The following is an 18,673-nucleotide window of genomic DNA, read 5'->3' as shown; positions in this document are numbered from 1 at the left end:
TTTAAATATCTTGCATTTTATTCCCCAAAGGACGGTATATTTTCTCCTTCTTAGGTTGTGGCCTTGCTGTGACTGGGACTTATCTGCTCATAACCTTCGGACCAAATAGTCATCATGAAAAGATGACCGGAGAAAACGTTGTCAAACATTTAGTTAGCTGGCCTTTTCTTTTGTACATGGTAAGATATACAAATAGGTTTGTTTGCCATGAATTGTGAAAATGCCCAATAGGATGTGAACACAAACACATCCTTCACGTGTGGAAAACCAAACTGCAAAATTCCCTGTTACAATAAGTGATACTTTCCTTAATGGTGAATTTTTGAGTTCCTTGCCTTCAGCCAGAGTTAAAAAGGGGTAGGAAATACCTGTCTTTGATTCAGACATCTGTAGTCTGTGCATTTAATCAGACGTTATTTTCTACACTGCAGAAGCTCATCTCAGATGTTTTAATTTCTGAAGGAACCATTTTATTAACAGGCTTGGCCACTTGGAATCTTAATGTGAATGTCTGGCTGCAAGCCATGCATTCTAGCTGTGTTACCCTCTTTGTTAGTGCTGATAGGCATTGCAGGGCATAAAACACTGCAACCTCATGTCAGTTTCTGTGGTCATGTTAAGAGAGAAACACTCATTTTAGTGAGCAAAATGATTGAACAACTAAAGCGTTTTGGTTATGTGAAACCTAATCTTCTGCAAATAGCATTGAACGCAAAGTGAGATTAGTGCAGCAGTTCTTAACCTGTGAGGGTGTAATACCTACATAGGGGGTTGATGACTGTTTACATAATTATTAAATAATATTAGTAGGTTTATAATATATATAATAATTAAGTTAGTGGGCTTAGCTTGATGCATGGAAGCAGCTAAAAATCAAACTGAATCTAGTACAGACAATTTCTTACAATTTGTGTGCTAGTTTCATGTATACTTGTTTCTTTATTTTTGTGCATAAGTTTGAGGTCTAGAACCGCTGGACTTGAGTAGTCAAAATATGCGTTATCCACAAATATGTTGGCTCTGAATATAGATGTATACTTATGTAATGTACTATTTGTATCCGAGAGCAACTGTTATGAACCTTTTGACTTCTGTTGATTCCCATTGAATCACTCCTGGCAGCAGGGAATCCTGATCCTACTAATTTCTACGATTTGAACCTGAAAAGAATATACATAAATAAAAAAAAAACAAGTGCATGTTAAACAAATACACAAATTATGAGGTCTATTATTAAGCATATCTTGCTACATTTGATGAGGCGCATGTATCTATAGAGTTTTTTTTTTTTGCTCTGTTTCAATGAGACGGCTGGAATTTTGGTGCAACTTTGTTTTTGCTTCACCTGGTGGCAGATATTTTGCCATATGACCAGTCAGTGGAGAGAAGCAGAACAAGTATGGGTTCAGCACTTCCTTTTGGGATTTCCTTTGGAAACAAAGTTTAAACAGTCAATAGGAGATCATGCCTGTCACAATGGGTCAGGATTTGAGGTTCGCGTTTGTGTAAGTGTTAGGATGAGAGGGTTAGGGTAACTAAGAGATTTGAGATTATGGCTAAAGGTATGGTTACAGATTGGTTTAAGGTTATAGTTTAGAATTAAGGTAAAGATTATGGTTAACGTTGGGTTTAAGGGTAAGAAATGTAAGAGTAAAATGAAAATAAATGTAATTTAAAGTCAAATGCTTCAAGCAGATACCCGTTTCAATGGAGATGTACGATTTAGAATTGTTTGCAACATTCTGTTTAGAACTAAATGTTTTTATCACTAATGCATTCAAAGCCTTCACATAGCATCAGTATGTCACTCAGACTACACACATTAGAATGTTACAACAATATTTTTATTTGATCCTACATAATTCTGTGCAATTATTACCTCCTAGTGATCTGTTTAATAAAATGCTCTGCAGATTCTCACCAGTGTGATGAGTTGAATGTCAGAAGGTCTCAGGAGTCAGTGTGACCTTAGAACATAGTTTACATTTATCTACCATTGTTTTAGTGTATTAGAATTTCAGGTTAAAAACGTAACCATTTTACTTATTTATTTAATTAATTTAATTATAGCACATATTGTTCTTAGCTAGGTTATCATTTTCTTCTCTATTTACTTTTATCTATTTGTAGTTGGTGGAGATTGTCTTGTTTTGCTCCCTGCTGTATTATTACAAAGAGAAGAATGCAAAGTATATCGTCATTATTCTGCTTCTGGTGGCATTGTTGGGTACGTAATTGTTGCATTTTTATTTTGTTAACTTGAAGTATTTTTCTCAAATGGAAAATGAAAGTTCACTTTATTCTTTGTGGTGCACAAACATTTTGTAGATGAAGAAAATAATGTACAAAAATGAAATGAGGTGATGAGATACAATTTTAAATGACATACAATAGTATGAGAGGCTTCAAAAATTAATTTTTATGTTAAGCAGAGAGCGCCATCTAAGTATAGACTTTGGTACAACCAAGATCAAACAACCAATCCATAACTCACATTTTCTATTGCTTAATGGTTTCCTTTATTTGACGTGGAAAAAAAGAATAATTTGATTCCAAAGAAGAACATTTCTGAGAAAAGTTTATGGTCGTTCACTTTCCTACATCCCTCAAACTAGAAAAATTAAATATATGATGCAGTTGTGGTACACTTTTGTGAAAGTTAGGAGCCAGACCTGTCTGCCAAACTTTCAATCCACCTGCCTTATTTAGAGATGGGCACACCCCACGCTTTCCATTGACTTGGACACTTCCTCTGATGGCCCAAAGGAGTAGGGGCTGCCAGAGGAAGGACATTGCACCGTCTGCCTGCCCTGTTAGGGTGAACTGTGTAATGTCATTTTTCCTGTCCCTCACCCAAGAAGAAACCTGCAAGTGAGGGACAGGAAAAAAATGAGACACCCACGTTGTTTGTGGAGCGGCATTGTTTTTTTCTGAAGCAAACTCCTTTTTTGGAAGTTTGTGTCAGAAAAACAGAAACTTTGGCCGTTTTTGGTAACCAACGTCAAAACCAACTGCTGCTGTCCACCAAAACTTTTAACATTGAAAGGGGACCTCTGTGATGGAGTTTCCTTTCATTGTACATAGACGACCTCTGGGCTGGCATTCAACTATGAATTTGATAGATACTAATTTGTCAGGGTGGCAGACAGAATGGCCCTCATTACGAGTTTGGTGGGCGGCGGAAGCCACCTGACCACCAGTGCAGCCAGAACACCGCCAGCCCTATTACGAGTTCACCATAGGGTCTGGGGGCAGAGACAGTGTTTCTGCCTGCTGGCCCTGCGGTGAACAGGGCCTTAACATTGATGCCAGCAGCAGTGTGGCGGTGCGGCGGATGTAGCAGCACACATCGCACTTTCAGGCATATGGGCCCCCCGGCACCATCTTTCCACCGGCCTTTGCATGGCCGGGCTACCACCATGCAAAGGCTGGGGGGACAGGGGACTTGTAATCCCCAGGGCAGCGCTGCCCTGGCGGACTGAGACTACAGAGACCGCCAGGCTGTTGGCTGGCAGCAACCTGGTGATGTCGGCGGTCCGACTGTGGCCGCTCTACCATGGTCATAATGTGGAGGCTGGACTGCTGCTTTAGCGGCGGTCCGACCTCCACCGCAGCCCTGGTGGTCTCATGACCACAAGGGTCGTAATGAGACCCAATGTCTTCAGCGACTCTGAGGGATGAAATACTGTCCGTCAAACTATAAATCGGGCCCTGGGTTTCAAATCATTCACATATCCTAATACCTATCAAATCCTATGAAAACATATGCTGACAAGGTTTTGAAGTACCATTGCATACTCTGATGATTAAAAAACTATCTGACATTTAAAAAACAATATCACATGGAGGAAATCTAGCACTGCAGTCCCATAAGGGTGAGTGTTTTGGTAAATTTGTATTCCTGAATCCAAATGTCACAAGTTTCAGGTGTCTGGTTTTGGTCGCCTGCACCTAGATAAGCCTAGTAAGTGTTGTTAAAGCCATAGAAAAGGAACACACCTACGCACATTCAAGCTTGCTGAACCTCTCTTGCTACAGCTTCCTCCCCTTACAGTAAAGGAACTGTGCTGTATCTTAATCACTTTCTCTGTATCCATCAATAAGCTTGCATCTTGTTTGTGGCTCAAAAGGACACACAAGGTACTAGGAGTTATTAATCAGTCTTGTTACTAGCAAAGTAGTTGTTAACATAAGCGTATTATGGATTCCATATTGTGCAGAAACGTATTTAATGGTGACCAGAGTTTTGCTATTTTATTTGCTTTTAGTGACTGGCTGAAATACTTTCATGCATTAAAACGTGGAATGTTTATTCAGTCCCTTGGAGCCAGATCGTTGTTACTTATGCTTTCTTCCGCTGCATGCTACGCAAATCTCTATTTACAGAGTGTTTTGTATGACCCTTCTTGTTATTTAACTACAGGCTCTATGACAGCAGTGACTGTAAAAGCATTGGCTGGCATGATAATAGTTTCGGTACAGGGAAATCTACAGCTGGGATACCCTATCTTCTATATCATGCTTGTGAGCATGGTGGCAACCGCCGCGTTTCAAGCAACGTGAGTTCATATTTGTATTAAAAATATATTACAACATAGATATAAAACAATATATATAAATGATCTTGGTAAAGCTACAATGATTGGTTTTTGAGGTACAAATTTTTGGCAATAGAATTGCACAATGCTTTGTGGATGAACTGCAGATTCACGTAACATTAGTATAAGCTGAAGCATTAGCAATAAGCTCCTCCAAATCCTTTTGTTTTTCGAATTTTAAAAATAAAGAGTTGATGTGCTCCTTGATAGTCTTATTTTTAGAATTATTTTTATTAAACAGTTGCTCATATTACAGCATCTATAAAATTAACACTCAGTTCAAAAGTGGCAGTTTTACTACCTGATAGAACAGTGGTTCCCAACCTTTTGACTTCTGTGGACACCCACTTTATCATTACTGGAACCCAGGGACCCCCACTGAATCATAATTCAAATCCGGGGACCCCCAATGAGTCATTACTGAAAGCTGGGGATCTAATCTGTTAATATTATTTAATTTTCTGAGCAGTTGCGGACCCTCTGCTGAGGCTTTGCGGACCCGCAGGGGTCCCCAGACCACAGGTTGGGAACCACTGTGATAGAACATATAAACAGCCACCATTATCTATTACACAGGAACATTGCAAATCACCCACCTCCCAGACCAGAGTCATCACTCAACCACAACCCCTATACTCTCCCATGCCATCCACGCTCTGACACCAATCTAAATCTGACTCCCATACTGTAATACTCGGGCAGTTTTCACACCCCATGCCCTTGCTATATTCCACTTGGCTTCTCCCGAAGCCAGCTATAACCATAACTTGTGATCTTTGGGCTAAGTGAAGGCGCTAGAGATCGCCAGAAGGAGCCAATTCGCTTCTACCAGGACCGGCAAGGATAGAACTAGGGACATTGTCTGTGTGACTATGTAGTCTTGTATCATTGGGCAGCCCCAGAGGATAAGAAAAAACGTGCCTTCCTGAGCGCAGCCCCTAATTCAGAGTGGTGTGGCCGCTCTTCCAATCTTGTATAATAGTGTCTCTGAGTAGTAAGACCTGTGTAGTATTCTGAGTAGGATTAGCCTAATTTGGACTTGTGTTGCTATATCCCGTGGGCTCTGGAGGGCCCCCCCCAAATTCATCATCTAAATCGCCAAGTATTCAGCCCAGGTGTTTCTCAGTGACCCCAGCTGGTCAGGAGAGTTATTGACCAGTTTTCTATAAATCATGGAAACCCCCTTGTTTGGTATGAATCCAGTGATTATCCTGGCTTCTGAGAGGGAAGATTCTGGCAACTGTTCCCCTTGCAATATATGTCGTCTAAGGGCTTGCCCCAGTTTCAGATACTGGTAACGTTGAGAGTGTGTTTGCTTGTATTCTTGGCAGAGGTCTTCAAAGCTTTTTATAACTTATCCTCTCCTGACACCTCTGAGATTCTCAATTCCTATGAGCTCCCACTTTGAGAATCCCATCAGGCCCCCAACTTCACACAAGTCACTGTGCCACAATGGGGTCAGGTCAGTCAGTTTCCCTTTCCAGCACAAATAGTTTTTGGTTTCCCTTCACACTCTAACCGCCGCTCGGGTGTGTGTCGGCATGGTCCACTCCCTTTCCTTATAATAAAGGATCACCTCATGTTCCCCTTGGCCCATAGCCTCCCTCTCCACTCGGTAGGCTGGGTCCTGGCGGTCCAAGTAAATCCACTCATTTACTTTTAGAACCTGGGATGCTCAGTAATATTTTAGTGTATCTGGGACTGCCAGCCCCCTGTTGCATAGGCTCCTCTGTAGTTTGCTTAGCTCAATTCTCGGTTTTTCTGATCTATTTTCGTAAAGAAGTTTGGCGTAATTCTGTATGGCCTATTTTGCAGTACATACAAAACACAAGGCAGGGTCATCATTTTCTATGGTAAGAATGGGCTGCGTGATATAAAGCAGGGGTCATCTGCATAAAGGTTAATTTATTCCTCCCAACCCCCAGGTGCTTTTATTCCCTCTATTAGTGGATCTTAAAGGATCCTGGCTGCCCATCGGAGATAGTGGGGCACCCCTGTTGAGTTCCATTTTCTAAGAAGAAAACTGTGAGACCCCCTTCCATTATCACGCATTCTCCCTAATGGGGACTAATAAAGGAGTTTCACCCAGGCGTTAAATTGTGGCTAAAAGCCCAATTTCTTCAAAGTGGCAAAAATGTCTTTCCATTCGATAGTCAAACACCATTTTGGCGTCTTTAATGCCATTAATACTGCTTGATCTGCAACCCGGGCCTGTAGGACTTAGTCTGTTGGTGGTTTGCCCTTTTTATGTATAACTACAATAATGGCTATTCTTTGGTCCTCCGGTAAGGACCCGTCTTTGGGCGCCTCCTGGAACATAGCCAGCATAGGTTTGGCAAATAAATCTGCCTTCCCCTTGTAGAGCTCGATCGGCAGCCCATAGGGCCCACCACCTTCCCAGACTGAAGGTTGCATATAGCCCTTGCTAATTCCTCCCCATTAGGTCTGCCTCTAATTCCTCCTGCTCCTCCCTGGTCAGTTCCTGGAGGGAAATACCTTTCAGAAAATCATCAGTCAGAGTGCGTCATAGTGGTTGTGGGAGTGTACAGGTCCTCCTAATAGTTTGCGCTTCTTGTCTCTCCTGACAAACAGGCCAGTAATTTACTAGCTTTGTCTCCCACATCAGTTCAGTTGCCTTTGCATCGCCAACTCATGAGTCTGCCCAAAAATTTTCACCAGGGCACGCAAGTCTTTTTGACGGAGGCGTAACCTGTGACAGAGTCCCACCATAGTTTGAGGCAGAGTATCTGCTTCTAAGACTGCTGTGTCTTTCTATGTTGCTGCACTCCAGTTTGGTTTCTTTCTTTTTCCCCCTATCAGGGCCTGAGCATGTCCTCGCACCGCAATCTTGAATGCCTCCAATTGCACTTTCGCTGATCTGACTGTTCCCTGATTTTCTTTAAAGATCTACACCTTCCCTCAATTTGTCCTTAATCCAGTTGTCTTGAGGATACCGGGGATCTAACCTAGGGGCTAGTGTAAAGTCCTGGGTTGGGCTGTTAAGGAGGACCCCTACTAGGGAATGATCAGAAATGTGTTGCTTATGGTGGTTTTCAAACCTAAAGTTAGATACCTGGGAATGGTGGATAAAAATGTAATCTAGGGGGGAGAAGCTGCTGTATGCTGGTGAGAAGTATGTATAATGACGGTGTTGTGGGTTGTGTCCCCCCCACAAATCAGTCAACCCCATTGCGGCCATAAACTGAGGCAATGGCCCTGTCTCACCATATATCCTTGTGTTTCTCCTCTTGTCCACCCTCAACTCCAAACCCATATTCATGTCATTGCCTTGTATCAGTATCCTGCCATAGTTTGACTCTTGCTCTAGGCAAGACTGCTGGTTTAAGGATGACAGTACTTATGTTTGTTGGTGACTATGCCAGTCCTACAACATGTCACAACTGTCATCCCAACACTCCCGGCTAACAAGCAGCACCTCACCAGAAACCTAAACAGTAAAAAGTGATTTGTGGCAGCCTTTATGCATGGACTCGAGTGCGACATCTCAGGGAGTGTCATGGTTAAACAGAGATTACCCCTTTCTCACATGAACAACATGTCTCAATCAAACACAGGCAATGAAGAAGAAGCAGTAAAGTTTCAATAGGTTTTATTTAGCAAGACTGCAATCTGTGATAAGTTGTATGGGCTGCAATGATTAGGATATTGAACAGTGCAAGAAACAGAATGGTAAAGACAAGAGTTATTAATACATAAAAAAACTTGCTGATTTGAATATGTTGACTTTTGAAGGTTTTTGACTGAGGCATCACAACTGTTTGATTCTTCTCTGATTGCGAGTATCAACTACATTCTGTCTACAACGATTGCTATTACAGCAGGTGAGTATTGTGTTGCATTATGTGGTTTACTCATCCCTTTGTCAATCAATGTCATTGTTTTGGGCCAAGGATGGATTCCAGATGTTTAATCAAAGCATTTTTGTGTACCCCCCAATTGTTCCTGGTCCTAAGCCGAAATCTTGACTACAGTGACCTCCTCCTAACCAGGCACAAAATATAGTTTACTTCAGATGCTCAGCTAAAGCAATACCTTGAATTCAAAACGGTGGGGAGTTAGTCCTGTATGAGTGCTTCTGCTATGCTTCCACCACCTAGACTGTTTTGGACAGTAACACTGTCTAGTGTTCTCTTTATCCTGGCCATGTGGCACTTAGTGAGTTTCTTCATCACCCTCGTACCTCACTCTTCCAAACCTTTTATAGAGACGTAAAAGAGACCACGGTTGGATGTAGGTGAATCAAAGAACATGGCATACTTTGGCTTCTTCATGCCTACATTTTAAAATAAAGCTACATTTTGCGCTGTCCCTTTTCATTGCACTCCTTGCCATTCACCAGTACCAGGAAGTTCACACTTGTCAGACCATGTGAACCTATTATTTTCCAGTAGGTGTTCTAAATTTGATTGTGTATCTGCACCCTGAGGGATATTTACCACAAAGGCAACATTAGCTATACTCCGAAGTTTGATGCTTCATGCCTTCTCAGCTATGCACATGTTAATTTTTACATAAAGGTATAGATTTACAAAGGAACTGAACACTGTCATCTATATAAATTTCTGTTATTCAGATGCAGAAATGCTGCGTTGCTGTTTTTGCAGCTGAACAGTGACGGAAGAAGGGGGTTGAGAGCAGAAAAAGATGCTCATTTGGGTAAGATAGGGCACTTCTATAAAACAAAGAGGAGGAAGAAGCAAGGTCAAGCAAGGAGGGTAAATGGGTCTGCAGACTTTACAAAAAAATAGTAAGGGCAAAGGAGGAATTCTGTACGACCTTCTCAAAAATATATATTAAAAAAATCAGTTAGTCTCATCCATTACAATAATGTAGATAAGAAGCACATCAGTGTTTCTACTTTATAAATTAACACATGAACCAGCTCAGATTTGCCGCCTTCTAAAGAACTGCTATCACTGCATGTTTACACAATTTTGGCAACATATTCCATGGGAAGGACTTTTGCAGATGTTTATAATTCCATTTAGCAATATGTGCATGAAGAGGAATATAGACGGGAGGAGTGCACTTCCTGTTTCAGTAACTGACAGATTCTGTCAAATGCAATCTAGCATAAAAAAATCGATTGCTACCTCTCAAAATAATATATTTATGAGCAAATGTTGTTTGGTCATATAGATCTCAAATGACAATAAATTGAAGTCAACCTCTGTGCCTCTATTTCAAAATGCATTGAATGTAACATTTTCTGCCCCACCCACAAGGCAATCAGGAACATAGGACACATCCATGTTTACTGATGCTTTCAAAGATCTCTTAGAGCCAGTCAAGCCAGTCTCCTCACCATCAATGCCACCAAATACCTCAAGACAGATGGAAGAAGACTCAGTGCTCAGCTCTAAATTCCACAACTCCCTACAAATCATTGACAAAAACATATTATTCTGCCTTCAGGGAGAACCAGAACACCTTCCTGATTCAGCTGAACTTCCTTATTGAGAGAGGTAATGATTGCCCCCTCACCAGCCATCTTTTCAGATTCTTTCTCACACTGCTCCTATAATCACCCACTTTCCCCACACTCCTTATGAACCTGCTCTTCTTATTGGTTTCCATTGTGCTTGGATGCAATCATAAGCAAGCTGCATGGAGGTTTCTAAGTGAAAAGGTGTAAGCATGCCCACAGGGTTCTAGGCTCAATACAGTTTCCATTACTCGCCAAAACATTTAGTCAAGCTCCGTTTATCACATCATTTGTATTGTTTCATATAGCCCAAATCTAGCTGTGGAACAATGGAGTGCTGTACACTGGAAGGCTGGTGGGGTTTCACCTAATTAGATTTCCAGCATAAGGAGTTTAAGTGATTTCCCACACAATCTCATAGTTTTCAGGCAATTGCTGGGGTCCTGGATTCAATTTTGGGTCCCCAAGTTCCTAAGTTGCCAGCTTAAGTTCTAGACTTCAGCTCCTATAAATGATAATTAAAAGCTCAAAAATATGTTTAGGAAATAATTGCCATTAAAGAAAAATGGACTTTACATTGCCTTATCCATCTTAAAAAAACATGTTAGAGTGAATACCAGAATTAGGTCAATCATCCCAACATTGTCCCTAGCCCAATCTTATACCACAACTGTAAGAATAGCCCTGCCTGTAATAGACACTAATTTTAACCCTAGACTGAAATTTAGGCTGAACGGTAAACCAATCCACTACCGTGAGCTCTGCTTTTAGTCTAGCTCAGCAATATGTTTCTAACCACAACCATTAAATTCTAATTAGCCTGGCGATAACTTTTACAAACCCCAGTGACAACCTTTGCCACTATCACTAGCCTAACTTCAACCCAAGACAGAGCTCAATTACTGTCTCCTCTGCTTAACATTTAAATATCTAATGGATTTTAATCGTTATTGCTTAAAACAATTAATCACACTGACTTATCTGAGTTACAGTTTCATTATTTTGCTGTTTTATCATTGTGTTTAATGTCTTTTGACACAATGGCAGATGTTCTTAAGTTTTATTCTTTCAGGTGGACTAGCTGCTGTAACTTAAAGCAGCAGCCAAGGACGCTCACTTAAAGATAACTTGAGGATGGAGGTAGAGCAAAACTATATAGTTATACCTTCACTTGATCAGACTATATAACGTAATTGTTTCATTATATACTAGCAGTTTTTAAGATAGAACTGTACAGTATAGATTGACTGAATCATGTACTTCGTACTTTCACGTGGCATTTCCAGTGAATGTTCAGTCTTTAAATGAAGTAGGTTTTCTCCATTCACATCTGAGACCAGGCTACTTGACAGCTCGTGCAAGGGATGGATCTGGATTTAAATTCCTATTGAGGCAAAATGATACAAGGTTGTTTTGTGTACTGAAGCCTTATGCAGCAAAAAGTAAGATCAGCTTGATGGCAAATTAGGGGACAGTTGATAAGCCACTGATAAGTTAAAAAGATGACAGCCTCAGTGAGTCACATTGAAATAAGATGTATATTAACATGTTAGGAAGTAGGTTAAACACTGCTGTGTGATGAAGTTTAAAGTTGCTAATAGAATTCACTAGCATCTAACTTTTCAAACAATGTGATGAGGTTGATTTGATATTTTATAACTAACTGCACCAGTGAACTCTGTGTGTGGTGGGGGATATTTTGGTGTGCAGTATGTGAGTCAGAGTTAAATGATTGCAGATATTTGCCTGACAATTTAGGGTTGTGGTCTAAAAGCAAAGCTACGTTTCTGGTATAATGGTAGTGGGGTTGACGTTGGCTCCTCCAGTTTAATTGCTGGCCTTTCCATAGCTAAAAAAAGGTGCACCCAAAAGGAGAATACAAGACAATACCATAACTGTTGTGGATAATGATATGTGCATAACAAAACCGTTACCCCAGTCATGATATATTGAAAAGCTATTTAACCTCCTCATGAAAGGATCTCCAAACATAAACCTCAACATTTTATGTTTTTTCCTAAAATAACTCTTTTTTTCCTATATATATATCTTTAGAATTTTTTGGGTGTATTTCTAGCTTTAACAACATGTAGGGAGACTCCCTGCACCCAGCCTTAAACAAGTCTTTTTGTGCAATCTAAACTTTGTTCTGAATTTTATTTGAAATGTCTTTGTTTTTAGAATTTTATATTGTATAAATGTGGTGTGGCTGTCTAATCCCCCCCTTTCTGCCTTACTCCTCCCCAAACTGCATACCGGTTTCCTTTTCCTTTTTCATTAAAATGTCAGTGGATGGAGTTCTGAAAACAGCTCATGCAGCTTTTGTGAGCTTGTGCATCGACTCCACTCACTACTGTTGGAGTGTCAGCTTATATTTCTTCTGATAATTTATTCATAAGGTGACACATATGGGGTAACCATCAATTACCCTTAGAGGTTGACATGAATCTTTGGACTCCGATATGAGTGTGATAACTTCTTAGCAATCAACATTAACAATCTCAAATCAATTTGGAGTCAGTAATTTATATTCCCATGACCTATGTGGCCATGAGTCACCACACCAGTTTAATAAAGTTTAAACATTTATTGCCCTTTAGATTAACAATGCTAAGATCACATCAAACGCAAGACCAAATGATAAAAGTATAAGAACAACATAGGCTGACCAGATCTTTGGAAGAATCTTAATCCAGACAGAATATTTATCATTAAGAATTCAAGAGCCACAATGCAGAATAACAACAAGGACAGATGAACGATATAAATAGAATACATTTAGTTATCACCGATGAATTGTTTACAATCAATTTATGTGAAACAGTTGAATTTAGATTTTGGCATCCCTAGCTATTACTCCAGTTCAGTAAGAATGTTTGGGCTTAATGCAAAGAAGAGAAAAGACAAAAATTAATTTGGAAAACATCTGACTATGGCTCTAACCAAAAATAGCGGTTGGATTTTCTAAAGAGAGAAAACATCAAAATCTGCTAGAAAGACAAATGCACATTTGGTTATACCTCTCCTAAATGAATCATCAAGCAGCGACGTCTTCATCAATTGAGCATCTTGTCTTCATTTTACAGTATCAGTATTATGAATGGGAAACCAGGTCGGTAAAGTTTGGGCCTAATGTATCTGAACTGTTAGTGGCAGAAAGCCAAAGACATAACACATCATTACACCAGCAGAGTAAATGAATAACTGCCCTGATATCATCTAAATATTGCTATATTAAAACCCTAGAAAGCAACTTGCTAAGCTTCTATTGATTTGACTATGGGGTGATTTCAACCAATAACCTATGATCCACTTTTTAGAAGTATCTTTCTTAATTTTCTGCACCAGCGATTGGCTCTTCTTCTCTGCTCCTGGTCACAAGTTTTCGCAGTAGAATACAATTGTTGCTGGTTATACGTGAGCACTGAAGACTATTGTTCGTGGGTACACATTATCTCATTCCAGGAAGACGGACAAATGTTACAACAGAAGAACATACCTTTTACAAAGTGAGCAAGTCACACAGGATGCTTAGAAAAACATCATTTTGCAGAGTTAACACTTTTAAACCATTGCCTCTGGAAAATTACTAAAACATGAGGCCTATAAAACCAACGCTAAATCATGAAGAATAAAACATTTCATAATATTTAAAATATTAATTATTTTAGTACATATTAATATTAATTTTCAGTACATTTATTATTAAACAAAATACATTTTCATTAGACATTTTTTTAAAAATATTAATACATGTTGTTTATGGTGTCTACCATATCAGCTACACGTTTTTAGTTATTTATACACAATTTCAAATAGGCCTTTTAATACATATGTTATTTCACACTATATTTTGATAAAACAATTTTTATTAGTAATGTTTGCACTCCAGCACTACTAAAATCAGCCCTGCTAAAGCAATAGAAAAAAAGACTGCACAGTGTCATACCTGAAATGAATATTTAATGAATGTTTTGGAGACAAGAGTTGAAATTTTTTTTTTTTTTAACTGAAAAGAAATGCAGTTGTTGTTCAGGGCACCAGATTGAAGGGGTTTCAATATCTTGGCTCAATCTGCTGGTTACCTATGAGCTCAGGTTAATTATTTCTAACAATTGGTCTCACAATGGTATTGCCATAGAAAAAAAGGCTCTGAACCTAGTGTTTGATGTATGGAATGACCAGTGGTGGAGTGAGTGCTCAATTCTGTTTGTAAGTGGCGTCTGATACATATATACTTACTATATGGCGGCAGTAACTTTGTTCAATGTGTCTGTCACCTATTTAGGAGCAGTATTTTACATGGACTTCCAAGATGCAGATGCTCTTCATATATGTTTATTTGCACTTGGGTAAGTAGATTCTCTTGCTGTATTTGAAAGACCGCATTTCCTGAAAGTCCATGCATTAAATCCTGCATAAAATGGGACTCGTGTATGTAAGGAAATGTCTCTTACTGATGAACTCAAGCACACCGAGAAGCAGAGGGTGTAAGGATTAAGTAGTGTTGTAGCTGAAGTCTGTGAATATGCCAGGATTCTGTTATATTAGTTTGTAGATATGTACATTTTGCTTTTACTCCTGATTCCAGGATCCCCAAGTCGAGTGTTTGTAAATAACTTTACTAAATACAATTCACTATCATTTCTGTACTTCTGTGAGGATTAGTATGCATTTGATCTTTTTTATACTGAAATGTGTTTTTTAAACTTTTTGATTGTTTATAAAAGTAACGACCAAGCATTATTGTCATCACTCTATTTATTTTAACGTTACATTACATGAGGACTTTATTTTGCTTAACTCATGGTTTTGGGGATTTAAATGTACTCAAAAGGTAAATTAAAGTAACAAAATATTAACAGTACAGGTGAATTCAATATTCAGCATGCTTGATAGGAAAAATATATTGAAACAGATATGGCAATCATGAAAGGCAAAACATTCAATAGGATGGGTGATGCCCACAAACTGACAGATATAGGGAAAAGTATACAGCATGATTATTGATTATGTGGCAGTCTGAAATGGGGATCAGGTCTTTCTTAAGAAATGATGGACAGGGCCGTTAGAGCAATAGGCAGACACATTAGTTTCATATTTTAAAACATACTCATCTATTTTGTTTTTTTCGCAGATGCCTCATTGCTTACGTAGGTGTTTTCCTTATTACGAGAACCAGGAAGAAGTTGAGAGCTTTCGAACCCTATGTTTCATTGGATACTTTGCCCAGTAAGTGCAAATGGGGAATGAGGCACAAAATGATCAATTATATGTCATGAGTTTACAAGTACATAGGCTTTGCGTATTCTACTCTCCTAAAAGATAGAATGGTTGGCATACTCCTTTTATAGCATTCTCATTTTCAGTAAGTAAAATGGTGAAATGAACATATGCAAGGGTTCTTACCCCAGGACAATCCTTAGATATTTGAGTTATATAATTTATTACTTGCATTAATCACTCTCTTCGTACTTCACGGTTTTCTTTAGCAGATTTCTAATGTGGACTTTGTTAGATACAAATCCACAAATCTAACTTGATCACTTTACTCAAACCTGTTTAGGGTACCAACCCTCTTCTCTTGTACTGTACAACTAATGTTCAGTAATTCTGCATTTCTTATTCATTATGCTAACTCAGCACTTTTCCTGTATGGACAACTCCTTTTTTAGAATACTATCATGTTCTTCATGAACAGTACAAAAAATGAGAAGCAACTTTAAAATAAAATGTAAATGCATAAGTCTGTGGAAAGTATCATACACTGAAACTAAGCCAGACGTCTTCCTTCTATACCTACAAGTCCCTTCGGGTGTGAGAAATAACGTTACATGTTTTGCACCCTCATACAATACCTCTTGGGGATATGCTGATGACAGATCTAACGTATTGAATACTTAATTACCTCCTAAATTATAAAGCATGTCAAAAATATTTGGTAAATGGTAGTGGGCTACCCACATTTATTTATTGAGGTTACATAAATCTGCCGTAGTCCAGGCTCTCCGTTAACTTTCCAAGCTATGACAACATGGGACAGCTACTCTGAGACTTCTCATTTCTCTATTATACTCTCATCACATAGCATATCCAGTACCATCCTCATGAAAGCTCTTTTAGAAGTATGAACATTTCTAACTTGTATTTTGGGACTTGCTCTGTTTTTCAATATGCTTGTGCGTTGAAAACATTTTAGCAGGCTTACAAATGACAGAGGCAGTTTAAGTTTTATAGATTGATTTAATAAAACAACTGCATTATAGATAACAAGGCGTGAGCCGCAATAACCAGAACCATACAACACAGTAGGATTGAAATAGTAACGAGGAGAGTGAAACATAGAAATAACGCTAGCATAGTGCTACTAGATTACGTTCTCTCATCTAAGTTCTATTTTGAGCAGAGCATGTTAAGTTCTAAGCCTGCCTTTCAGGTTCCCCGGGAGGACATCAACCCTCATGCCTGAGCAAAGGCCTGTGATTTGGATCAGCATCTGCAACAGGGCAGTCAGCGTCTAGTTGTGGTTCCCTGGTCGGAATCTCCCTTCTCCTTAGGAAATATTTCTCCCCAGCACCAACTGCACTCTTGTCTTCCACCAAGATTAATTGTTCACTCTACCCAAAATCCTGATAGGAATGATTAGGATCTAAAGTAATCACCAACGGTTTATTCCTGTACCCCTTAAACCAAATATCCTGAGAATACAATTTATAATCACAGAATTTAATTGATCATCTTCCACCAGAGTGCATCTTTTACCGGAAACGGCCATCATATGTAAATAAATTTATTCCATCTGCTTTCATAGTGCAGGGTGGAACATCCTTATTAATCTGTCCAATTTCCGTTGCCTCCAAAACAAACTCTTGTGGAAGTGCTTCGTAGTCCTCCTGCCTTACCCTTCTCTTCTTATTATTTCTGTTTTCTCTCATCCATTACCCCTTGCAAACTGTAACAAAATTATAGTTTCCTCTACATTTCCTTAATAACAGACCCAAAGCAGGATGTGCTTTATGGGTTGCCACATACCCCTTTATCCCAAATCTGTAAGAAACACACACTCTACTTTTACAGCTTGCTTCATATTTTTCCTTTACATCTTTATTCAACTGCTTGGACCTGTCGGAGCCTATCGTTACATAAATGACTTCTTTAATAACTTCTGTTTTTATCAGTTCTTTTATTCCTTCTTCAGTTGCTTCGAGTTACATTATTAGGTAATAATAATTTTGCTTGAAGTTTTCTGTTATTGGTTTTGTAAACCAGTTGAACCCTCAGCATCTCATCAAAGAAAGATGTACATTTATACAAGGAATCTAATGCTTGTAACTCAGTCTTATAATTATTCATAGATTCTTGAGGACATTGCTCTCAACATAGAAAGTTGTCTTGAAACTAGTTAATTTTTTTATTTTAGCTGGCATCCAACCTGTATTATCATTGTATCATATTCATCTATTACCCTTTGCTTTGTACTCATTGATCAGTAAAGGGTGGCAAATGATTCTGAACTCTTTTCCCTTCTGTCCTACAACAGGGGTTCAGCATTGTGAGTTGATTTATTGCAGTAAAAAGGATCTGTCTACTGCCTCCATACATGCTTTAAAACATTACTGTTCCTACAAAACCCTGGCATGACCAAATCACACTGCTCCAGCCAACCAACTTTTTTTCTGTAATCTTCCACTTGTGCCAGTGAAGAATCCGAGGCAAGGATATGAACCTTTAAAGTAACTTGATTTAAGGAACAGAATAGAGGTCTGAATACTAATGAGGGACTGTCTCCGGAACACTCCTATATTTGGCTTCAAGAATAAGATCAGACAGAAGTAGCAGTCCATTTTATCATCATAGCAGCCACAAACACAGATGCCACAGTTAGCTGAGCAACAAGCATGTCTTTTTGCAGGGAACATAACTATGCAGAATGTTGTTTGGCAAGGTAATCTGTGTAGTTCCTTTTCATGAATATAATATATACTGTGATTGCTTGCTAGTTTATAATCTGGTTTTAGCCTACCCAACAAATCTCTCCACTATGTGCTTTGAGAGAGGTTATCAAGTGGCTTTGTCATTAGGGACATCATAGTTTGATTGTAGAAGCCACTGTAATACATAAGCATTCCTTAGGTTAATTTTTCATGAAGCAGTACTACAACTCCTTGAATGCATTGAGTTTTACATGAAAATGAGAAACTCAAACATAGACCCTCATTGTGACATCGGCAATCTTTTCCCAAGACCACCGATGCCATGGGCACCAGAAGACCGCCAGTGTTGGTGGTCTTCCGCCCGCCAAAATATGGTCACTGCCGGATTTCCACCACAATTAGGGTGAAAACCAGCAGTAGCTATGCTGGCGGGTGAGGTGCTACCACCTGCACTGCCCCACCAGGAGGACGCCACCAGCCCCATTATGGCCATTAATATGTGTCCTGCTGGCAGTAGCAGTGCCCCTTCTGTCCCTGCCGGACGACCACCTCGCTGGACAAGGTAAGTTGGGCATCCAACAGGGGAGAAGGGGTGTTGTGTGTGGTGTCTGCCTGTGTGTGTGAATGTGTGTGTGAATTTGTGAGTGTTGTGTATGCATGCTTGTGTGCATGTGAGTGAATGCATGAATGTATGT

At 39.4% G+C, this 18,673-nt stretch overlaps 1 protein-coding gene across 3 annotated transcripts in view; it reads left to right on the top strand.

Moving 5' to 3' along the window:
• Positions 1 to 18,673, top strand: part of NIPAL3 (NIPA like domain containing 3) — a 90,545-nt gene that overhangs the window by 57,687 nt on the left and 14,185 nt on the right. For 2 of the 3 annotated variants that reach the window (XM_069223941.1, XM_069223942.1), the window contains 6 exons: positions 31 to 179; positions 2,131 to 2,227; positions 4,424 to 4,559; positions 8,352 to 8,440; positions 14,333 to 14,396; positions 15,182 to 15,276. In XM_069223941.1, coding sequence (XP_069080042.1) covers positions 31 to 179; positions 2,131 to 2,227; positions 4,424 to 4,559; positions 8,352 to 8,440; positions 14,333 to 14,396; positions 15,182 to 15,276 — 630 coding nt within the window. The remainder of the gene's footprint in view (positions 1 to 30; positions 180 to 2,130; positions 2,228 to 4,423; positions 4,560 to 8,351; positions 8,441 to 14,332; positions 14,397 to 15,181; positions 15,277 to 18,673) is intronic. The other variant, XM_069223943.1, reaches the window with a different exon arrangement.

Source organism: Pleurodeles waltl, chromosome 3_1, assembly GCF_031143425.1.
Source record: "Pleurodeles waltl isolate 20211129_DDA chromosome 3_1, aPleWal1.hap1.20221129, whole genome shotgun sequence".
In the NCBI taxonomy this organism is placed as follows: Eukaryota; Metazoa; Chordata; class Amphibia; order Caudata; family Salamandridae; genus Pleurodeles; species Pleurodeles waltl.
The sequence above is the reverse complement of the archived record's forward strand: the minus strand, read 5'-3'. Positions and strand labels throughout refer to the sequence as shown.